The sequence below is a fragment of the Camellia sinensis genome, chromosome 4, assembly GCF_055761805.1.
Source record: "Camellia sinensis isolate YWXY chromosome 4, ASM5576180v1, whole genome shotgun sequence".
Classification (NCBI taxonomy): Eukaryota; Viridiplantae; Streptophyta; class Magnoliopsida; order Ericales; family Theaceae; genus Camellia; species Camellia sinensis.
Window position 1 is genome coordinate 28,789,881 of NC_138964.1, and position 22,607 is coordinate 28,812,487.

Genomic DNA, 22,607 nt, shown 5'->3' on the forward strand with positions numbered 1-22,607 from the left:
TCGATTTGGAAGTATTTGTGGCTAGACTTTATAATGAAGTTGCCTACGTATCCCAAACATGGGAATCAAGCCTTGCGTAGTTTCGGTTAAGGTACACTCGGGTATTAACCTCTCCTTTTACGTTCTAACTTTTGCCAAGGCCGTCCTTCTGGGTTTTCAACCTTGCGAGCTTTGTTTTTCTTTTCTTTTCAATTCTTTTCATTTCTTTTTCTTCATTTCTTTTCTTTTTCTTTTCCTTTTTTCATTCTTTGCATTTTTCTTTTTTTTGTTCTTTTTCTTCATTTTTCCTTTTGCTTGCTCTAACTTTTGCCTGGGTCGTCCTTCAGAGTTTTTGGCCCAGCGAGCCTCTCAAGGGTAAAAGTGTAGCTTGGTCCATGTCAAATGGCTTTGAGATCTCGAAGCCATCTGAATCCAGGAGAATGGCTGCTATTCGCTGATGATGTAGAAGTCCATCCAATGGGAGGGTTGAATTTGCCCCTAGTGTTATGGATAGGAACTCGATTGTCCTTCAGCAATACTTTCTTCTTTCCTCCCTTCTGGGATTCGGCATTCTTTCCGATCTTCGTCTTGGACTCTTCGAGTGCATTATCTAACGCCTTTTGCCCCTTGTTCGAGAGGTGCTTCTGATCTGGCCATACAAGCCTCACATTGCGGTTGACTGTTGAACATTCTGAACGAAAGTTCAACTGTTTGAAAGTAAAGGGGGTTGAGTCTCGAGGCTGAGAGCGATCCTAAGCTGCACAATCTGAAGAGCGATTCCACACAGGTCTTTGCGGGACCGCGCAAAATATTTTTTGAAAATTTTTAAGAATCGACTAATCGCTTGCGCTGAAGATGGTGTAGAACCAATCTGGATCAAGTCAGGATCCTTCTCAGCACTCACATTAACAAACATGATCTCATTCATTAAGGGCTTAGCATGCCTCTCTTTCTATCAAGTTGATCAAATTTTGCAAATCCCAAGGAATTCCTTCCTCTTCGTTTTCAACACAGTGTCCAAAAAGTTTTGAAAAACTTAGGTCAATGCAATGATTTCAAGGTACAGAAGAGCAGGTGAAGTGTACTGCCGTTTCATTCTAAACTTGCTGGCACAACAGGCTAAAAGTAGCAATAGGCAAAAAAACATAACAGCCACAACTGCTTCGTTCAGATTTCCTGGTTACAACTGGCTCCACAGCAGAGACAGACTCAGAAGAAAGCAAAAGGGCAAACACAAAACAAGCAAATGATGTCTGAGGTAACATCCCCGGAATCACCTGACTTCTATACAGCAGGACTAACTCGAAACAACAAGACAGACCCGACTGACATAGTACAAAAAGACTGACTATATACAAGACAACAAAACTTACTGAATACCCAAGTTAGAAAACACAAAACTAGCATTCGCAAATGTTCAAAAATAGTGCGTGCCATACGCCACATCTGAAGTAAACTGGACGCCACCCGCAGGTGGACCAACCCCTGATCACATACTTGTATTATCCTTGAAATCCACCAATTCAGTGCTGACAGACTTTGCTGAGCTCGGCGGGAGGATGACTTCGTTGTCAATCAAATCTTGCACTTCGTGGTGAAAGCGGAAGCAATTGTCGGTGCTGTGACCGGTTTGCTGGTGGTACACACAGTACTGAGTAGCATCATGTGAGAGAGGGAGGTTACTTGGGAGAGGTTGAGGCTCGAGGGGTTTAAGATGCCCCTTTTCAGCCAAGATTTGAAGCCTTAGACAAAGGCATGTAGAGGGCATGGAAGACCTTGCGACCTCGGGGCAAATACTTCGAAGTCTGCGGACTTTTACTGGACGCACTAGCAAAGGGATTGGCAGGTGCTGCCTTGGCTCTCTGATCTTTTCCAGGCATAGGGTTAGGATTGGCAGGAACAGTTCCGGTGCGGCGGTCCTTATCCCGATTTTGCCTCTAGCTTAAACTACTCTCGGTCTGAGTGGGGAAGATGTCATCCACAGTCTTAGCCAAAACCGCAAGTACTTGTTGCTTATTCAACCGCTCGGTTTTTAGAGCTTCAACAGCTTGCTGAAGTTGTTCGTAGGGATCAGCGTCCACCTTCATCTTGTTCTTCCCGTTAGCCTCAGCTTGGTGGGAGGTTTGGGTTGTTGCTTCAGTGCGAAGCCTCGTTGTCATTGATACGTCATTGTCAGAGTTTGAGACAACTTCAGGTTGGCTGAGCTCAATTACAATTCACCCCAGTAGCGGGGCTCCTGCGGCATGAAGTTCCCGGCATATGATGTGGTTGGTGGCGAAGCCGACATTCCATAGGCGAGGTCAGCCACAGACCTTTGGAGGTTGCCAATCATTCACATAAACTCAAACGTGGTGGGCTCACGAGTTTGAAACAACTGGGGCGTCCAGATCGGGTGCGCGACAGGCGACCTAGGCGGATGTGGTATTTCAACATTGGTCTCATCCTGCAAGATGATTCCTTGGTCCAATGCGGCTGCCATAACCACAATTTCCTCTGAATTTTATGTCATCATAAGTCTGCTGAACTGAACAGAGATGATGTAACCGGTGACTGACAGAGAGGTGAACCGGTAAGCCTTGACTGGTCTTGCCTCAACAAAGAAGAACATTGGCTGCTCCAAACTGAATCTCTAAACTGAAAGAGAAAGTAAGCATGATCTCAGCCCAATTTTGCTAGAACAGACATAAGTATAGCCTAATAACTGTATTCGACCACTGATCACTGTTCCCCAAAATTACTGCCCCAAATCTAAATCTAATACCCGCAGATATGACTGATTCTCAAAACACTGATGCCCGCAGGCCTGATACCCTGACTTGCAAATTGATATGTGCATTCCTATAGAGGTCAACTCAAAAAGCACATAACAAGCAAGTAAGAGCCAAAACACCCCTATGTTGGCGTAGGGTTTCCCTGTCCTATTGTCAGGAGCTAGGTTTCACTACGCGCACAGCGGTTTCAAACAGCCTATAATCGGGTAAGCAACCTGTCCTAGTTTGGAATGGTCACTATGGATTCCGAATATGCACTAGGTCGAATGGTCAAAAGGGGTGCCCCGGTGAAAACCGGGATTTGTGTTTCCATCATGGCAGAGCCCGTAACTGGTCAGCCTTATGGCACGCTTCTCAAAATGAGCCTTTGGCAAATCGTTCAGGAATAGCAGATGGCAAAACACGGTGTCCTAGGCGCACCAATGCACATGCAATGCAAAGAAACACATGAGTGTAGTCAAAACAAGATATCATGAGTTCGAGTCAAGTTCTCTAAGTCCCCAGCAGAGTCGCCAGAAACTGTGAACGTGCCCTCGGGCTTTGCTACCACAGTTCGAACTCGATGTCACGGTTCTTAATTTGATCTCGCAATGTGCAATGCAAGACTGATAAATCGCCAAAGAGTCCAAATCCGGCAAATCATTTTGGAAAACAGATTTTTAAGAAAGAAGTGTCAAACATGGATTGCTTTGCTAGATACAGAGTCGCCACCTAAATATTTTATTTTGGAAAAATTTAGGAAACCCTGACTCGTTGCCTAAGGCCACGTGTCCGTCATTACCAAAGTTGCCTCGGCTCGAGAACTTGGGTATGATTGGGGAAGGTCATCTATGAGCACCCCCGCTCACCCGATCCGAAGATTGGCCTATACTAAGTATGATATCGAGTTTTGAAAACATATGTGTTCTTATTCCGGTTAATTAGCTAGAATTATTATGTGATGCGCACAACACACAAGTATAGACTAGATCGCCTAATTTGGAACAAAACATCGCATATTCGTTGTCTGAAAAACGGTTTGAAGTTTGCTACTCGTGAGTAGGCTAAATCACGGATTTCGATGAATTATTCCAATTCAAGCAATCCAACCTTTACCCACAGGCATTCAGGCAGTTATATCACATAAGCAACTAGCCTGATGGTAAGCATGCTATCATGGTAACACTCACACACATGCAAGATGCTAAAGCATAAACACTCACAGTGTACTCCGAGCCAAAACAAGAACATGTTAGTAATCAAATGTATGATCCAAGTCCATGTTAGGATGGCTAATGCAACACATACGAAATGCGATTAGAATAGTGTCGGCTAATCTAAGATGGCATATGATATGCGACAATTTGATACACGTATTCAAGTTGGAATTAAAATACTATGCAGTTAGTATGATGCGCCGAGCCCGGTGCATGCAATGCAAATGAATGAACGCAAACATGCATAGCATAAGGTATGCTAAATCAAATATGCCCTAAAACTAACCATCATAAGTGGTTATGTAAAAGGGAGAAAGACGTGGGGTTGGAAGACATTCACACACTCACGCACTCTTATTACACAATTGCGCCCTCTCGAGAGAGGGATCGAAAGAATAATACAAATTAATTAACTAACAAGCTAATTAAATATTACACAATACTTAATTAATTAAATGAATTAATTAGGCTAAGAAAGCAGTAAAGAGGCCTCGGGAAGAGGGATGAATGCATGCACGCTTGGCTCTGCTCAAAAATCCATCGCCATACTCATGCTGCCTCTGTTTACACTGATCTGTACTTCTGAAAACTTCACAAGTCCCAAGGAAGCTTCAGAATCACTCCCTGAGCACTGTGGGATGTCACCGACCAAGAGGTGAGGCCACCGACCGTGGGGAACTGGTCATCGACCATTTGTGGTAATATCGGCTAAAAATTAATGGCCGGCCGGCGCTGAAGATGGTCGGCCGACCATCTTTTCCTGCAGAATCCTGTTTTGCTGCAGCAGAGGACAGACAAAACATGGCAATGCATTTTCAAAGCAATGTTTGCACCACCACCCTCCTTATCATGTTTGAGACTCAAATGAGTATGGTTCTCGACCCTCTGGCCATCAATCACGCATTTCAATGCATGATGGCCCAAGGTACCAAGTGTGCATTTTAGTGTCAAATGAAATGCACACAAAACAAATGAGGGACCCCCAACCTCTATCATGGTTTATCAAGGGGCAAGGAATGCATGCTTAAAGCTATGCAACCTAGGCATGCGAGCAAGCTAATGTAACATGAGCATGTGAACAAACATGCAAACATGCAAACATGTAACAACATATTAAACTCATGACAAAATACAAGCTAAATAAGCATGTGAAATGCGACTTGAGCACATAACAATATGTGATGAGCCAAGTGTGAAACAACATACAAGGCAAGCATGCAACAACATGCAAAGGATGGACTTAAACTAACATGGATAACTCACAAGCATGCCCAAATCAGTGGCCAAAATGCTAAGGGATAAGAGACAAAACCACATACAAACATGCATGCTAATGGCCTATCACTTTAAGCACAAAAGGGGCAACCTTTAAGCACACTTAAAAGGAATGAAAAGCATGCAAATGTGACAACATTACATGCTCTGAAACGAAGCTAGGAGTGATGCCAAATCACATAAACAAGTCAAGCATGGCATGCTCAAGATTGAAGCCTAAGACTAGTCGAGCATATGGCAAGTATGACCCAAAACAGTCCTAAATCATGCTAAAGTGAGCCTAAAACATGCAATGACCAAAGCCAAAACAAGCTGAAACAAAAGGGGAAAATCATGAGGCATGCAAGGCCATCAAAGAGGTGTTATACTACACCTAATACAACCAAACATGGCATGATTTAAGCAACCCAAAACAGAGTTATGACATGTCAAAATGAGCCCAAAAACACACTTAGATGGCATCCCAATGACCTAATCATGGAGACATACACAATGGTCCAAACATGGAGCATAAAACAACAACTCTTCAAAGCATTGAAGGGATGGCAAATGTAGGCATACAAGTATGGAACATGGACTAAAATAACATTCTAAATAATGCCAAACCATTGAAATGATCCACATAGAGCATGCTAGCAACTTGGACACTCAAAGCTAACAAGCTAGATTACATGGTAGCTATACAAAGTAAGTCATGGATGAACAAAACAACCAAAATCAAAGCTCAAGCATGCTACAACAAGCCTAAAAGCTTCATGGAGTTGAGCCAAAATCATGCCAAAAACACATGTTACAACATGATGCATGTTAAGGCCAAAACATGGGATTACAAGCCAAGTGTATGAAGCATACATGGCATGTCTAAACCAACTCAAAACAGAGGTGTATCATGGCAAAACAAAGCCTAATGGAGCTACAACAAACTAAACACACATGCTACCGCATAAGCTATTTATGCAAGCATTAAAGACAACAAGGAGAGGGGATGACCCTCTCCTTTTTAGGACCTCAAAACCACCTCTCCACCACTGAAAATCCTCTAGATTTCAATGGTAGAGAGGTCATGCAAAGACCAAAACAATGGCCAAAAGGTATGGCCTAAAACAAGGCCTAACAAGGCCTTGGAGGGGGGAGACAACCCCAAACCTCAAAGTGACCTCAAACAAAGTTCTAAAACACACAAAATCAGAACTTTTATCAGTTATAGTCGAAGCTTAAAACAATAAGGAAGAATGGCTAAAAGCCTAAGCAAGAAAGGGGTAACTAAAGTAAGAATGCTCAACTTTGTAGACCTTCTTTAAGAACAAAGATCCAGCACCTTTCTTTGGTCAAAACTAGTCCAAGAACCCTAACAACAATCTTCTAAGGCCTTAACAACCCAAGGATGGTGTAATGCTAGGTGTTCTAGTGCAAAAGTAAGACAAAAACTCAATTTAAGGCACAAAATAGGATCAAACAAGGGAGTATAGATACAAAACTATATCTCACTCTCTAACCCTAATTTTCTGAACCCTGTAGGAGGGAGGAGGGGCTCCCTCTTTATAAAGGCTCAAATTCTAAGGCTTCCAAGAGAAGCCAAGCAAGGAGCAAATCCCTCCATACACGTGTATGGAAGGGGTGTAATGTGGATGCCAGCTGTGACAGCTAGCATAAAATATCTGCCAAAAGCAGATGGAAAGGGGTCAACTGGAAAATATGGCCGATTGACCAACAAAAATGGCCGACCGACCAAAAACATTGCTGACCGACCAAAATCTTTGGCCGGTAGTAAGAAAACAAGGCCGGTGGCCTCAAGCCAAGGCCGGTGAGGTGTGGAGATGGCCAACAAGCCATTCCCTACCCTCAGATGCAAAAACACAAGTGTTTGGTACACAACCAAGCACAAAACAAATAAGTCGAGAGGTCTTGAGGCAAGGCACGCTATCGAAACCTCCAAGAACTCAAGACGAACACGAACATGGGTGATCACCGAGTGTTCAAACGGTGACGTCCAAGTCTTGAGGACGGTCAAAAATGGGGTGTCTACAGGGAGGTCAACCAAGGTGGTTCCAGGATGGTCCTAGGTGTAAGAGGTTCAGAGGTGTGACCTAGGCTTGGCATGACCTAGGCTTGGCATGACCTAGGCTTGGCATGACCGAGGCTTGGCATGACCTAGGCTTTACATGACCTAGGCTTGGCATGACCTAGGTTTAACATGACCTAGGCATGACACGACCTAGGCTTGACACGACCTAGGCTTGGCACGACCTAGGCTTAGCACGACCTAGGCTTGACACGACCTAGGCTTGGCAGGACCTAGGCTTTACATGACCTAGGCTTGACACGACCTAGGCTTGACACGACCTAGGCGTGGCATGACCTAGGCTTGACATGACCTAGGCTTAGCATGACCTAGGCTTGGCATGACCTAGGCTTAACATGACCTAGGCTTGACATGACCTAGGCTTGAGACAGTAAGGAAGGAACAAAGCATGCATACAACACTTAGGCAAATCACATAAGCACAAAACAAGACAGGGACCTTTACTTAGGCAAAACAAGTCAAAGTCTACAAATGCAAGCTTAACAAGACAAAATCATGCAAATGCACATGAACATGACTAAGACATGAATGTGGGCTATTACACCACTACACAATCTAGGAGGTTTCCATAACCTCCAATTTGCTTGTCTTTTCTAAAGGCTTTTGATATAAGGAGTTTAACAGCTTCATCTTTTTTTAATTCATGAACCTTATATGTATGTGTTGTGCCACATGTCTTTAACACATGCAAATCTCTAGTTGTTGTTGAGGAATTTTCAAAATGGTTTTTAAAATGTGTAGTTTAATTTTTGGGTGTTGTCAAAACCTTTCTTGTTTTTCTTTGGAAAGCTTGAAATTAGCTTGGGAACTTTGTCTCACATCGGAAAGAGAGAAAAATATGGAGCACTTAATAAAGTACTACATGGAATATTTCTTTGAATATGGAATTGTGAGGTGAAAGCTAGTTTACATGCACCCACACCACAAGGATGGTACTTTGCACCATCCGCACACACACACAGGCGAGCGCGGCGTAGGTAGTGGGATGTGTGGCATTTGATGGCGCGCTTTGCACTCGGCACGGATGCATCAGGCACAAGGCGCCATGAGGGCGCTTTCCTAGTGAGGTGGCGTCCATTGGCTGTGAGTCAACCAACTGATCGAACGGTTGTATGTCTGATCTAGAGCGATTTCATCATAACCGTTGATTAGAGATGCGTGCGATCGCACGAATGAGATGGCACCTGATCGTGATTGGTGGTGATTAGTCAAGGCATCTATTAGTGTGAGAATGATCTGTACTGTAGATCGTTCATCCATTGGTTAGATCTGATCGGATGCGATCAAGGAACATGACCATTCGATCAGGTGCATCAAGGTCTATAAATAGGCTGCGAAATCAGCCAATTCATTCCATCTAAAAAATTCAGAAGCATTCTTGCAATTCTCTCTCTCTCTCTCTCTCCCTCTTGATTTTGAGTTTTCGATCAAGAGTTTCTTAAGCAAATTAATGCTTTTCTTACTGGTAATCAAGTTCTGCAGATTTGATTATTAGTGTCATGGTTTTCTTGATTATATCAAGAGTATTCTGATCTACTGTCGTTAGTGCAGACACCGGTAGACTTGATCTTTAGATCAGGCTTCATTGTCTCCTGGAGGAAAATTTCCTATAACCCCCTGCACACCTTTTGGTGGGTACAAATATTGTCTTTAGGAAAGCGACTAAGTAACGCGACTTGAAGCATCATATTTTTGTTCTACATAGACAAGTTCATCGCCAAGTTTTGAAGACCCGAAGACTACCAATTGGAGAATTCAAGACGAATTGTTCCAACAATCTAAAGACAATATTTAGATATTGCGATGTCTATTCAGAAAATGACTCAAGATTTCATGAAGGTTGACCGTTTTGATAGAGAAAATTTCCAACACTGGCAAAAGAAGATGCACTTTTTGCTCACCACTCTCAAAGTGGTTTATGTGCTGACTACCCCCTATCTGGTGGAGCAAAAAGACGAGACCATGGAGCAAACCCGTACCAGGACCAAATGGGAAAATGACGACTACATTTGCCGAGGACACATTCTGAATGCGATGTCAGACTTTTTGTTCGATGTGTATCAACATCTGGAAACGGAAAAGCTACTATGGGACATATTACAGTCAAAGTACCTCACCGAGGATGCCACCAGTAAGAAATTTCTTGTTAGTAATTTTATGCATTTTACTATGATTGATACAAAGCCCATTATGGGACAATTTCGTGAGATCCAACATATTCTGAGTCAAATTCGACAAAAGAATATGAACATGGATGAATCTATTGTAGTTTTATCTATAATAGAGAAACTGCCATCTTCTTGGAAGGATTTTAAGAAAATTCTGGAACACAAAAAGGAAGATCTTACTTTAGAAGAATTGGCTCATCACTTTCGAGTTGATAAAGAGTCAAGGCTTCTTGAAGGTAAAGATGACCAATTTGCTCAAACTTCCAAGATCCACATGGTGGATGATGGCAAGAGGTTTAACAAAAAGAAGCGTAAGCGTGAACCCCAACTCGAGAAAGATACTAAGAAGCCAAAAGGCACTTGCTAGCACTGTGGCAAGCCAGGGCACTTCAGAAATGAATGTCGGTCATACAAGAAGAAGCTAGAAGCATCAAATGCCAAGAATAAGTTTGTGGCTGTTATATCTGAGGTGAACATGCTTAAAGATGCCGGTGACTGGTGGATTGACTCAGGAGCAACAAGGCACGTCTGCATCGACAAGAGCCGTTTCACTACTTATAAACAAGTGAGTGATGTAACAGTTCTCTACATGGGCAACTCTTCAACTGCTGCTATTAAAGGAAAAAGGACGGTGGATTTAGAGTTCAAATCTGGAAAAGTCTTAAGTCTTAATAATGTTTATCATGCATCTGATGTTAGGAAAAACCTTGTATCTGGAAGCCTGCTTAATAAGCATGGTTTCAAGTTAGTATTTGAGTCAGACAAATTTGTCTTGTCTAAGGGTGGGATCTTTGTTGGGAAGGGCTATATGTATCGGAGAATGTTCAAACTTAATGTTATCAATAATACATCTGTCTCTCCTTATATTGTTGATTCTCTTTCTTTATGGCATGCTTGTTTAGGTCATGTTAATACTAGGAAAATGCATGATATGGTTAATTTAGATTTAATTCCTAAGTATGACATTGAAATGTTTGAAAAATACAAATTTTGTGTGAAATCTAAAATTACTCACATTCCTTTTCCTAAAGTAGATAAAATCACATCTCTGCTTGAGCTTGTGCATAGTGATGCATACTACCCCCACTAAAGGTGATAAGAAATATTTTGTAACATTCATTGATGATTTTTCTAAGTACTATCATATCTATCTTTTGCATTCAAAAGATGAGGTGCTTGATAAATTCAAGATTTTTAAGACAGAAGTGGAAAATCAGTATAATGTCAAAATCAAGAGACTTAGGTCTGATAGAGGCGGTGAATACCATTTTCCAGAATATTGGGAAAATGTTGGTTTTATTCATGAGAAGTCTGCACCCTAAACACCACAACAAAATGGAGTAGTTGAAAGAAATAATAGGACATTAACAGAAATGATTAATGCTATGTTTTCTTACTCCAGTTTAAGTTCTAGTTTTTGGGGTGAAACCTTGCTCACTGCCTGTCACATACTCAATAGAATTCCTCTCAAGGGAAGAAATGTTACTCCTTATGAACTTTGGAAAAACAAGAAACCTAATCTAGGTTACTTGACAACATGGGGTTGTAGAGCAATAGTCAGATTGCCTGAACCTAAAAGGAAGAAATTAGGTGAAAAAGGAATTGAATGCATATTCCTTGGCTATGCTATACATAGCAAAGCATATAGGTTTCTGGTAGTGGAACCCAATGGTTCAGTTGAAACAAATACTACCATTAAATCACGTGATGTGGTATTTTATGAGAATCATTTCACAACCATTCCAAGTTTGGTTTCTACTCAAGAAAATGAATCAACGCCTTTGATGTCTACAGGGGAAAGTGAATGGCATGAACACATTGAGCCTAGTTGAGCTAAAAAGGAGTAAGAGGGCTAGGACTGAGAAGTCATTTGGCCCTGATTTCATTGTTTACCTTGTAGAAGGAACTATGAAAACTTATTGTAAGCAAACAATGATTTTTTTGAGTATGGATTTAGATCCATTAACCTTTGAGGAGGCTATGAAGTCTCAAGATGTTGTTTTCTAGAAAGAAGCAATAAATGATGAAATGGATTCTATCATGGGTAACAATACCTGGATTCTTGCTGATTTTCCACCTGGATCCAAACCAATTGGTTGTAAATGGATTTTCAAAAGGAAAATGAAAGTTGATGGCACAATTGACAAGTTCAAAGCAAGATTAGTTACTAAGGGTTTTACTCAAAAAGAGGGTAACAATTATTTTGATACATATGCTCCGGTGGCTAGAATTGCCACCATTCCAGTGTTGATTGCCTTAGCTTCAATCTATAAGCTTGAAATCCATCAAATGGATGTTAAGACCGCTTTCGTAAATAGAGAGCTAGATGAGGAAATATACATGCAACAACCAGAAGGATTTGTTGTATAGGGTCAAGAACACAAAGTGTGTAAACTCGTGAAGTCACTATATGGACTGAAACAAGCTCCAAAACAGTGGCATGAGAAATTTGACAAAGTAATAGTGTCAAATGGTTTTAGGATACATGAATCTGATAAGTGTGTATACAGTAAGTTTACTAGCAATAGAGGTGTAATCATATGTCCATATGTAGATAACATGCTTATTTTTGGTACTAACAATGATGTCATTGAAAGTACTACAAGTTTCTTGTTATCTAGCTTTAGTATGAAAGACATGGGCTTAGCTGATGTAATTCTGGGTATTAAGATCAAACGAGAGGACAATACTTTGTTTCTAATCTAGTCACACTATATCGAGAAAATTCTTAAGAAATTTAATCAATATAATTATACACCCATGTTTACACTTTTGATTCAAATTTGAAATTGTATCCTAGTACTGGAAGAGTTGTTGATCAGCTAGAATATCCAAGAGTGATAGGTAGCCTGATTTATGCCATGACTTGCACTAGACCTGATATTGCATTTACAGTGGAAAAACTTAATAGATACACTAGTAATTCCAGTAGTGTGCATTGGCATGCTGTTAACCGAGTACTTAGGTACTTGAGAAAAACCATAGACTATGGAATAGTCTATACTGGCTATGCAGTAGTGCTGGAAGGATTCATGGATGCTAGTTGGATAACTGATCGTAAAGATCACTCGTCCACAAGTGGTTGGATTTTTACTCTTGGAGGAGGAGCTATCTCCTGTGGTTCTAAGAAGCAAACATGCATAACATACTCAACCATGGCGTCAGAGTTTGTAGCATTGGCTTCTTATAGCAAAAAGGTAGAGTGGCTAAGGAATCTCTTGTTAGAGATTAAGATATGGCCAAAACCTATGCCACCAATATCTTTGCATTGTGATACTGAAGCAACTCTATCATGGACCTATAGCTATGTTTATAATAAAAAGTCCAGGCATATAGGACTGAGACATAGCTGTGCCAGGCGGTTAATCACAGAAGGTGTGATTACCATTAGTTATGTAAAGACAAGTAAAAACTTGGCTAACCCCTTAACAAAGGGACTTGCAAGGGATTTGGTGTGGAAAACATCAAAAAGGATGGGTCTTAAGCCCACTTAACATAATCACCCCTGGTGGAAACTCGACTCAATGCTTGAAGAAACATAAAGTCTTGAGTTCAGTGAGCCCAAGTACACCATATGTCGTGATTCCAAGAACTTACTTTTATTTCATTTTCATCCCAAGATTGAAGTGCTTGGTACCTGAAATGTGAAAATAAGAGGATGAGTTCGCAACTCTTAATAAGCTTACAACTGAGTTGTTAGGGTACTGTAAATTACAGGGGTACTCTTAGTAAGCTTACCTATGTAAGTGTAGGAGGTGGTGCCACTTCCTATGAGTCCAAGGGCTTGACTCTAGAGCGCTCATGAAACAAGATATAGACACAAGGCCAATCCACGTGTCGGTTTGTTTGAATACTTGAGGTAACATGTATTATGCATAAGACATGTCCGGTTAGTTGTATAAGATCGCTAGTTCAAAGACAAGTCTACTATGCCAGCTTGACTAATTTTGAGATGTTTTCACTAGTGAATGATTCAAATCGTAAGATATCTTCACCTATGCATAAGGTTGCCAAGTGAACCAAGAATCATCATCTGATATTTTGAAAGTAGTGGGGGAATCTTGGGGAATTTTCAAAATGGTTTTTAAAATGTGTAGTTTAATTTTTGGGTGTTTTCAAAATCTTCCCTGTTTGTCTTTGGAAAGCCTGAAATAAGCTTGGGGACTCTGTCCCACATCGGAAAGAGGGGTTATATGAAATATTCCTTTGAATTTGGAATTGTGAGGTGAAAGCTAGTGTGCATGCACCCACACTGTAAGGATGGTGCTTCGCACCATCTGTACATGCACATGCGCGCGCGCATTGTAGGCAGTGGGTTGTGTGGCATTTGATGGTGCACTTTGCACTTTGCACGGACGCATCGGCACAAGGCGCCATGAGGGCGCTTTTCTATTTGCATCGGACGGGTTGGAGCGATGACGTGGATCCAACGTGGCATGGGTGACCTAGAATACAGTCAGCTCCATGTGGCAATGATGTGACGTCCGTTGGCAGTGAGTCAACCAACCGATCGAACGATTGTATATCTGATCTGGAGCGATTTGATCATAGCCATTGATTGGAGATGCATAAGATCGTATGGATGAGATGGCACCCGATCGTGATCAGGTGTGATTAGTCAAGGCATTCATTCAGTGTGAGAATGATTTGCACCGTAAATCGTCGATCCAATGGTCATATCTGATCGGATGCGATCAAGGGACATGACCATTCAATCAGGTGCATCAAGGCCTATAAATAGGCTAACCATTCCATTCCATCCAAAAAACTCAAAAGCATTCAAGCAATTCTCTCTCTCTCTCTACCTCTCTCTCTCTCTCCCTCTTGATTTTGAGTTTTCAATCAAGAGTTTCTTAAGCAAATTTATGTTTTTCTTACTGGTAATCAAGTTCTGCAGATTTGATTATTAGTGTCTTGGTTTTCTTGATTATATCAAGAGTATTCTGATCTATTGTCGTTAGCGTAGATGCCGGTAGACTTGATCTTTAGATCAGGCTTCATTGTATCCTGGAGGCGAATTTGCTGTAACCCCCTGCACACCTTTTGGTGGGTGCAAATGTTGTCTTTAGGAAAGTGACTGAGTAATGCGACTTGAAGCATCATATTTATGTTCTACATAGATAAGTTCATTGCCAAGTTTTGAAGACCTGAATACCACCAATTGAAGAATTCAAGACGAATTATTCCAACAGTTGTTATAATGATTTTAGGAGTTGAATAAAATTGGAGGAGAGGGAAGAAAACTAGTTGGGGAAGAAGTTGAGCATCAAACCGTTAATAGAGAAGTGAGCAGCCTTTACTAAATCAGGCCTATCTCTTTGTACACTTAAACTTTAGTTGTGAGGCCACTCCCATTGAAAATTAGACTTCCAAGGCTTCAATTTAGACTTAAGAATCTCCTAAAGTCGAGTTCGGATGAGGGAGATATGTCCGTTTGAAGTTAGGCATCAATCCAGTTAACATAGAAATGAGCATCCTTCACTAAAATAAGCATATCTCTTTGTACACTTATAATTTAGATGTGAGGCTGCCACCATTGGAAATTAGACTTCCCGGGCTTCAATTTAGACTGAAGAATGACCTAAAACCAAGTCCAAATAAAGGAGATATGCCCGTTTGAAGTCGGGTCTGGAAGCAGATTTTCTGTGGACGGCAAGACACCATTTGTGGTCGAAACCCACACTTCTGGCCTATCGGCCACTAGTGAAAAACACAGATATTTTGTGCCAATTGTCCCCTAAAAGCTCCAGTTGTTCCTATATGGATATTTCTGACCTATGAGGCTATTTTTCTATATATAAGGGACTTTCCCTCATGGTTTGAGGTTACAAAAATTTCCAAAAGGGCCAAAACTTGAAATTCTCTCTTTATCTCTATATTACAACCTATACACACTCTCTCTACACTTCCTAAACCAATATTGGAGCTCTCCTTGCTGAGATTATTGAGTCCAAATTTCAGCCCTTGAGAGTGAGAACTTGTTGGTTTGTGAACATAAGTGTTATTCCTCTTCAAGAGGTATAACTACTAGCTCCTTTGCACTACTTCTTTCCTTTATTTTCTTGCTGTTTTTGAACTGTTTTTCAACTATTTTTATGGGCTGAAACTTGTGGTTCAAAAGCTCCATTATTTTAGGTTGTTTTTTTACCTGTTTCCACGTCAATTCCAGCACTGTTTTAGTGTATATTAGGATTGTTTTTATGAGTTAGTTTCATTTATGCTTTGTGTAGTATGCTTGTAGTGTAATGGTCCTCATAGGCTTGGTGGTTTAGGCCTTAGCCACCAACCTATTTGAGTTGATAGTATTTATTTCTTGTTTTCCATACTTATTTTCACCTCTAATCATCTCTACAACCTCCCCCTTTTCTTAGCATTTTATTTGCTTTGAAAGTTGTTTCAAACCGGTTGTTTGTTTAAGCTTGAGATTAAGGTTGTTGTGCTTGATGGTGTAATCCCTTTGGGGGTTCATTACCAATGACATGACATCTCTCTCATGCCTAAAACAACATTTGTTTTGATGCACCTTTCCATTAGTGGACTTAAAGCTCACCTTTGGACTTAATTTACTAAGGAATGGCTGGTAATTAAAATGGAGTATTAAAATAAGGACTAAAAGTGATGCAAGATAATAACTTGGTTAGGGTTCAATCAGACGTTAATTGAACCCTTGAGTCTTGAATCGTTTCGTACTTGTTCGTTATGAAAACGGTCCAAGGGTCATTGTCAACCATTTTCCTTGATCAATCCATGATAGGAAGGGGGTTTGAGTGTCTTTATTTGTTGCATTTATTGAACTTGCACACTTTGGTTCATAGGCCATCATGCAATAAAATTGCATTGATTGATGGTTTGTGAATCAAATTTACCACTCCTTTGAGTTGTTTGATGATAAGAAGGGGTAAGTTTTGCAAACCACCTTTGAGAATACCTTGGTTTTGCTCTGTTTTCTCTCTGTTGCAGCGGGAAGAACCAAGCATCAATGGCTGGCAGGGCACCTTTGCAAAACCAAGCAGTGGCCTTTTGAATCGGAACAAAGTCGGTTTTGAGGTGAAAAACAGTGCAAGTGTTCTAACTGTGCAACAGAGGCTACCTAGTAGCAGAACAGTGGCTTTTTCGGATGGCAATCCGCGCGCATGCATGAGAACTCCTCACTTCCCGAGGTTAATTACTTAGTTTAGATATTTGTTGTAATTAATTAGTTATAGCTAATTAATTTTGTAAAGTGTTATAAATAGTTAATTAGCTAGAATAGTTAATTAATTTGTTATTGTAATAATTAGTTAAGTAGCTTAGCTAATTTATTCATTTGTTGTTGCAATAGCTAGTTAATTAGCTTAGCTAGTTAGTTTATTCGGGCCGTCCTGCTTGAGGGCGCAAACTTGTAATAATGTGTATGTCTTCCATTCTTACGTCTTTCTCCCTTTTTATTTAACTGCTTATGATGATTAGTTTAGGGCATCATGTTTTGTTTAGCATCTCTCATGCCTTGCATGCACTTGTATTGCATGCATTGGGCTCGACACATCATTTTAACTTGCATTGTCGTTTAAATACTTCTTTGAAAAGGTGCTTAAACCGCATGCTATCAAATTGATTCATATGCCATATTAGTAGCCGAGTATAGTATTTGCATATCGCATGTGTTGCATTAGGCATCTTGCATTAGTTAGAGCATGCATTTTTCTAACTCTTTTTTTTTTGGCTTGCCTTGGAGTACTAGGTAAGCATTTTGCTTTAGCATAATTGCATATGTGTGATTTTTGCCATGTTAAGCATGATACCATGAGGCTAATTGCTTATATGATAAACTGTTTGAATGCCTGTGGATGAAAGCCAATTGCTTGAACTGGAATAGTTTGCTCAAAGTACATATGAGTTCATTTTTTCAAATGGCACATTCAAAACAATTTTCAAAAACAAACTTGAAATCAAATGCTCCAATTTTTGCAAATCAGTCTATACTTGTGTGTGCGCATCACATAGTAATGCTAGTCTAATGATCAAAACAAGAGCATATAATGTAGATAAGAATCACATCATGATTAGTAGAGGCCGATCTTTGATTGGGCGAGCGGGGGTGCTTAATTCATGACCTTCCCCTCTCGTACCTAAGTTCCCGAACCAAGACAATCTTGGTGATGAAGGACACGTGGCCTTTAGCAAGAGTCATGGGTTTCCTAAATTTCCCAAAAATAAAACATTTAGGTGGCGACTCTGTATCTGGCAAAGCAGCCCATTTTTGGCAATTGATTCAAAATCAATTTTCCAAAAGATTTGTCGGATTTGGACTCTTTGGTGTTTATCTATTTCACATTGCACTTGTGAGATCAGAATCAGAACCAAGAGAATCCAATACTGTAGGGCTTGTTCGCCTTCCGAAAGGAGCGCGAAAAAGTAGAGCCGCAGTTTCTGGTGACTCTGCTGGGGATTTAGAGAACTTCACTTGAAATTCATGATGTGAAATTTTATCTAAACTTATATGTTCTTTGCATTACATTTGCATTGATGCGCTTAAGTCACTGTGTTTGCCATCTTCTATTCCTAGACGGTTTGTCGGAGGCTTGTCCAAAAGCTTGCCAAAAGGTTGACTGGTCGGGGTTGATGACTCCGTCACAACTGTAGGGGTGTCTTGCACTCAGGACAGTAGCTACCGCCCTTCCCGACTATCAACAATGTCAAGATGACCGGTCAGGAGATCTGTGAGGTGTGTTAGAGGAACGAGTGCGCCGACAGGAGGCGTAGAGGGTGCCAGTGCTGCAATAGTTGGCCCCTAGGGAGTGCATCAGTGAAGAGGTTGTAATGCCTCCACTACGCCTGCCAGCGCATGCGCCACCAGACAGGGAGTTGGCGAGGCTAAGCGTCACCCCTTTTTCCATAGAGATAGAGAACAGGCCACTCCCTACTAGCTTCCACCGGCCCAAGTTTACGCTTTATGACGGAAAAATCGATCCGTACATGCACGTGGGCGATTTTCAATAGGTGATGGCTGGCCACCGATGCAACGATACACTGATGTGCCTTATTTTTCCATCAAGCTTAGGCGAATTAGGCCTAAAGTGGTTCAAGAGGCTCCCAGAGGAGAGTATCGAGATGTGGCAGTAGTTAGCGGAGACATTTGTCACCCAATTCAAGACAAACACCAAAGCACCCAAGGAAGTCGACCACTTTCCGGGAATCAAGATGGAAACGAGCGACTCCTTAAAGGCGTACAATGCCAAATATTGGGAAACTTTTAGTGAGATACTTTATTGCCCAATGAACCTAGCAATCACCCAATACAAGTGCAGACTCCCAATCGGGCATAGACTCAGAGACTTGCTTACGATGAACCAACCGATGACTATGGAGCTACTAATGGAACGCGTCAATGAGCACATTCGAGTAGAGGATGATACGATCGTGGCTACCGTGAAGGTGGATCCGGTAGCAGCGAAAAAAATGGTGGCCGAGAAGGTTCACGCGGTTAGATAGGAGGCAAACCATCCGAGCAACCACGAAAGAGAGCAGGACCGCAGAGCTAACTGCAACAATCGAGGTAAAGGTCGTAACAACGACCAGGCTAACTACCTCCGCGATGTCGCAGAAGATGCAAAGAGAAAGTTGAACGCCCGAACAGGCATCACCATGGTTTTCAAAATCCTAATCTACCATATCCTTTGCGAGATCCGTGACGAGGCATATGTCCGGTGGCCGGCTAAGTTGGGTGATGTACAAAGAGGCTTCAATCCGAGGTATCGCTTCACCTACTATGATGAGCGTGGGCACCGTTGTAGCTTGCTTTTCATGCTCCTTTCGGAGATAACTAGCCCTACAGTTCGAACTCTCGTGGTTCTGAATCTGATTTCACAAGTGCAATGTGAAATAAATAAACACTAATAAATCCGACAAATATTTTGGAAAATCGATTTTGAATCAAAATGCCAAAAGTGGAATGCATTACCGGATTTTAGTGTCGCCACCTAAATATTTTTGGGGCAATTTAGGAAACACGTGACTCATGCCAAAGGCCACGTGTCTATCATCACTAAAGTGTCTCGGCTTGGGAACTTAGGTACAAGAGGGAAAGGTCATGAATTGAGCACCCTACTCGCCCGATCATAGATCGACCTCTATTAATCATGATGTGATTCTTATTTACATTTTATGCTCTTGTTCCGATTATTAGGCTAACTTCACTAGGTGATGTACAAACAAGTATAGACTAATTTGTAAATTTTGGAACACTTTGATTTCATGTTTGTTTTGAAAAGAGTTTGTGAATGCGTTACTTGAAAAAGTTGGCTCATGTGTACATTAATCAAATCATTCCAATTTAAGCAATTAGTCTTCATCCACAGGCATTCAAATAGGTATATCACTTAAGCACTTAGCCTCATGGAAGATATGCTTGACATGGCAACAATCACACACGTGTGATAAGTTAAAGCAATAAGTGCTCACCTAGTACTCCAAGGCAAGCAAAACAAAGCAAAAGGCACGGCTACTAACATAGCATGTGAATCAATTTGATAGCATGCGGTTTAAGCACGTTTTCAAAGAAGTAATAAAGAACAATGCTTGTTAGAAGATGAATCGAACCTTTATGCATGCAAGACAAATGGATGCAAATCATGAAAAATGCCAAATGAAACATGATGAAATTTGCTATCCATCATAAGTGGATAAACAAAATGGAGAAAAAAGTAGGGATTGAAAGACATACACACATTATTACATATTTGCCCTCGCACAAGAGGGTCCGAATAAATGTCCTAGCTAATTACCTACGAATTAACTAACTATTAGAATACCAAAGAAAATAAACTAACTATACTAGCTAATTATTTACAAGTTAGACTCAATTAATTAATTACAACACAAAATTAATTAACTAAGCTATTACAAATTTGAAGGAATTACACTTAATTAATTACAAGATACTAATTAACAAGCCACAATGAGGAAGTGCTTATGCATGAAACATGGATTTGCCACCCGAAAATGCCCTTGTTTGGCTGCCAGAATGATGCTGTTTTGCAGTCAGAAAATTGCACTATTTTTCACCTCAGTCTCTGCTCTATTCTACAGGAAAAAAAAAAAAAAAAAAAGAGAGAGGATGGCTTGGCTGAAAAAGGTGGCTGGCTGGCCAGAAGAAGTGGTTGGCCATACAGTAATGTGGCCGGCCTGCCACTAATGTTTGGTATTGCCCTGTTGCAACAGACATGAAATAGAGCACAAACAGAGTATTTTCAAGGGATGTTTGTCCACCCTACCTATCCTTATCATGAAACAGATTAAAGGAAGGGTAGGCTCGATTCATAAACCATCAATCGATACAAATTCATTGCGTGATGATTTATGGATCAAGGGACAAAAGTCTAATAAATGAAGCTAAAAGACCAACAAAAACCTTTTCTTATCATGAAATTGATCAAGGGAAGTGGTGGACTTGATATTTATCATTCCAAGAGAGTATGAAATGGCTCAAAACTCAATGGGTTCAATTAATATCCGATTGAACCCCAAACCATTTTATTATCTTGTTATCTCTTAGTCCCATTTTATTACCTCTTTTAACTACCTTTCCATTCATTAGTAATTTTAGTCCAAACATGAGCATTAAGTCCACAAATGGTTTTGGGCATAAGAGAGATGTAATGCTTTTGATAATGAACCTCCGAAAATATTAAACCATTAAGAACAAAGATCTCTATCTCATTCTTAAAGAACAATCGATTGAAACGACTCTTAAGGAAGTAAAAAGCCAAGAAATGAGGGAGGTTGCAGAGGTGATTAGAGGTGAACACAAGTATGGAAAGCTTGAAATAAATGCTATCAACTCAAATGGGTTGGTGTCTAATGCCTAAAACACCAAACCTATGAGGACTATTACACTACAAGCATGCTATGCAAAGCACAAATGAAATGGACAACCTAAAACAGTCAAAAATAACACTGGAATTCTTAGAGAAAAGCTTGAAAAAGCTAGCTAAAATAACAAGGACATGAAGCTAGTAAACAATCACAAGGAGGGGAAGCTAACCCCTCCATTTTTGGGACTTCAAAACCACATTTTTTTAGCCTCTGAAAAGCTCTGAAATTCAGTAGTAAAAAACTCAAAAAATGTTGATGACGATATGGGAAACACAAAGGCAAAAGCTTGGAATGCAAGGCACAAAGTAGGGTGGTCCACCCCTCTACCTTGGATAGCTTTTAACCACAACTTTCAGCCCATAAACACAGTCGAAAAATAGACCAAAAATAGTAAGAAAAGATAGGAAAGAAGTAGTGCAAAAGAGCTAGGATGTATATCTGTTGAAGAGGGGTGACCCTTTGAGTTATAAACCACCAATTTCTCACCCTCAAGAGATAGTATTCAAGCTCAACAACCTCAGCAAAGAGCCTTAAAAATATTTGGTTTAAGAAGTCTAGGTAAGGTGTGTATAGGTTGTAAGGAAGAGCAAAATATATTTTTTCCAAGAATTTTGCTTCACCAAAATTTTCTAACCTAATTTTATGAGAAGGAGTCAAGTATATAAGAAAAATGTGTGGCTATCTCAGAAATATCTATATAGACACAGTTGGTGCAGTGCATGCACATAGGGGGACAGCTGGCACAGCTAGCAGAAAATATTTGTTTTGCCTAAACAAGTGGTTTGCCTGCCACTAAGGAGACGGTTGTACACTCATTTGTGGTCATGAAATGAGGTGTCTACAGTTGCCCCTCTTTGACAGAGTTCGAAGTCATGAAATGACATGAGTGAATGTCAAAGCCCAGGGACGACCCATTTTGACAAGGCCGTAAGACTTGGTCAAGCAATCAAGACGTAAAATTAAATTGGTTGAACCCAAGGGTTGCCTACATATTCCTTTGCAAGGAATCAAACTAGCATAGTTTAGGGGCAGAATGTAAAACGATACATATGATGTGATGCGAATACAAACAAGCATACCACCAAGAAAATGAGATTCAATGCAATGCAACAATTGACATCAACAATAAACGAGCAAACTACACTTCTGCGCAGAAAGGTTAACAAGAGACAAGCCCAACCCACACTTTTGCGTAGAAAGGAACAAAACAAACCAAGCCACACTATCGCGTAGCAAAGAACAAAACAAAACAAGCTACACTTCTGTGTAGCGAGACACGAAA

At 40.7% G+C, this 22,607-nt stretch overlaps 1 protein-coding gene across 1 annotated transcript; it reads left to right on the forward strand.

Annotated features, from left to right (window-relative positions):
* Positions 1 to 9,107: 9,107 nt before the first annotated feature.
* Positions 9,108 to 9,839, forward strand: LOC145823658 (uncharacterized). The gene has a single exon (XM_082923156.1). The coding sequence runs from the start codon at positions 9,108 to 9,110 to the stop codon at positions 9,837 to 9,839; it is 732 nt and encodes a 243-aa protein (XP_082779282.1).
* The last annotated feature ends 12,768 nt before the right edge of the window (positions 9,840 to 22,607 follow it).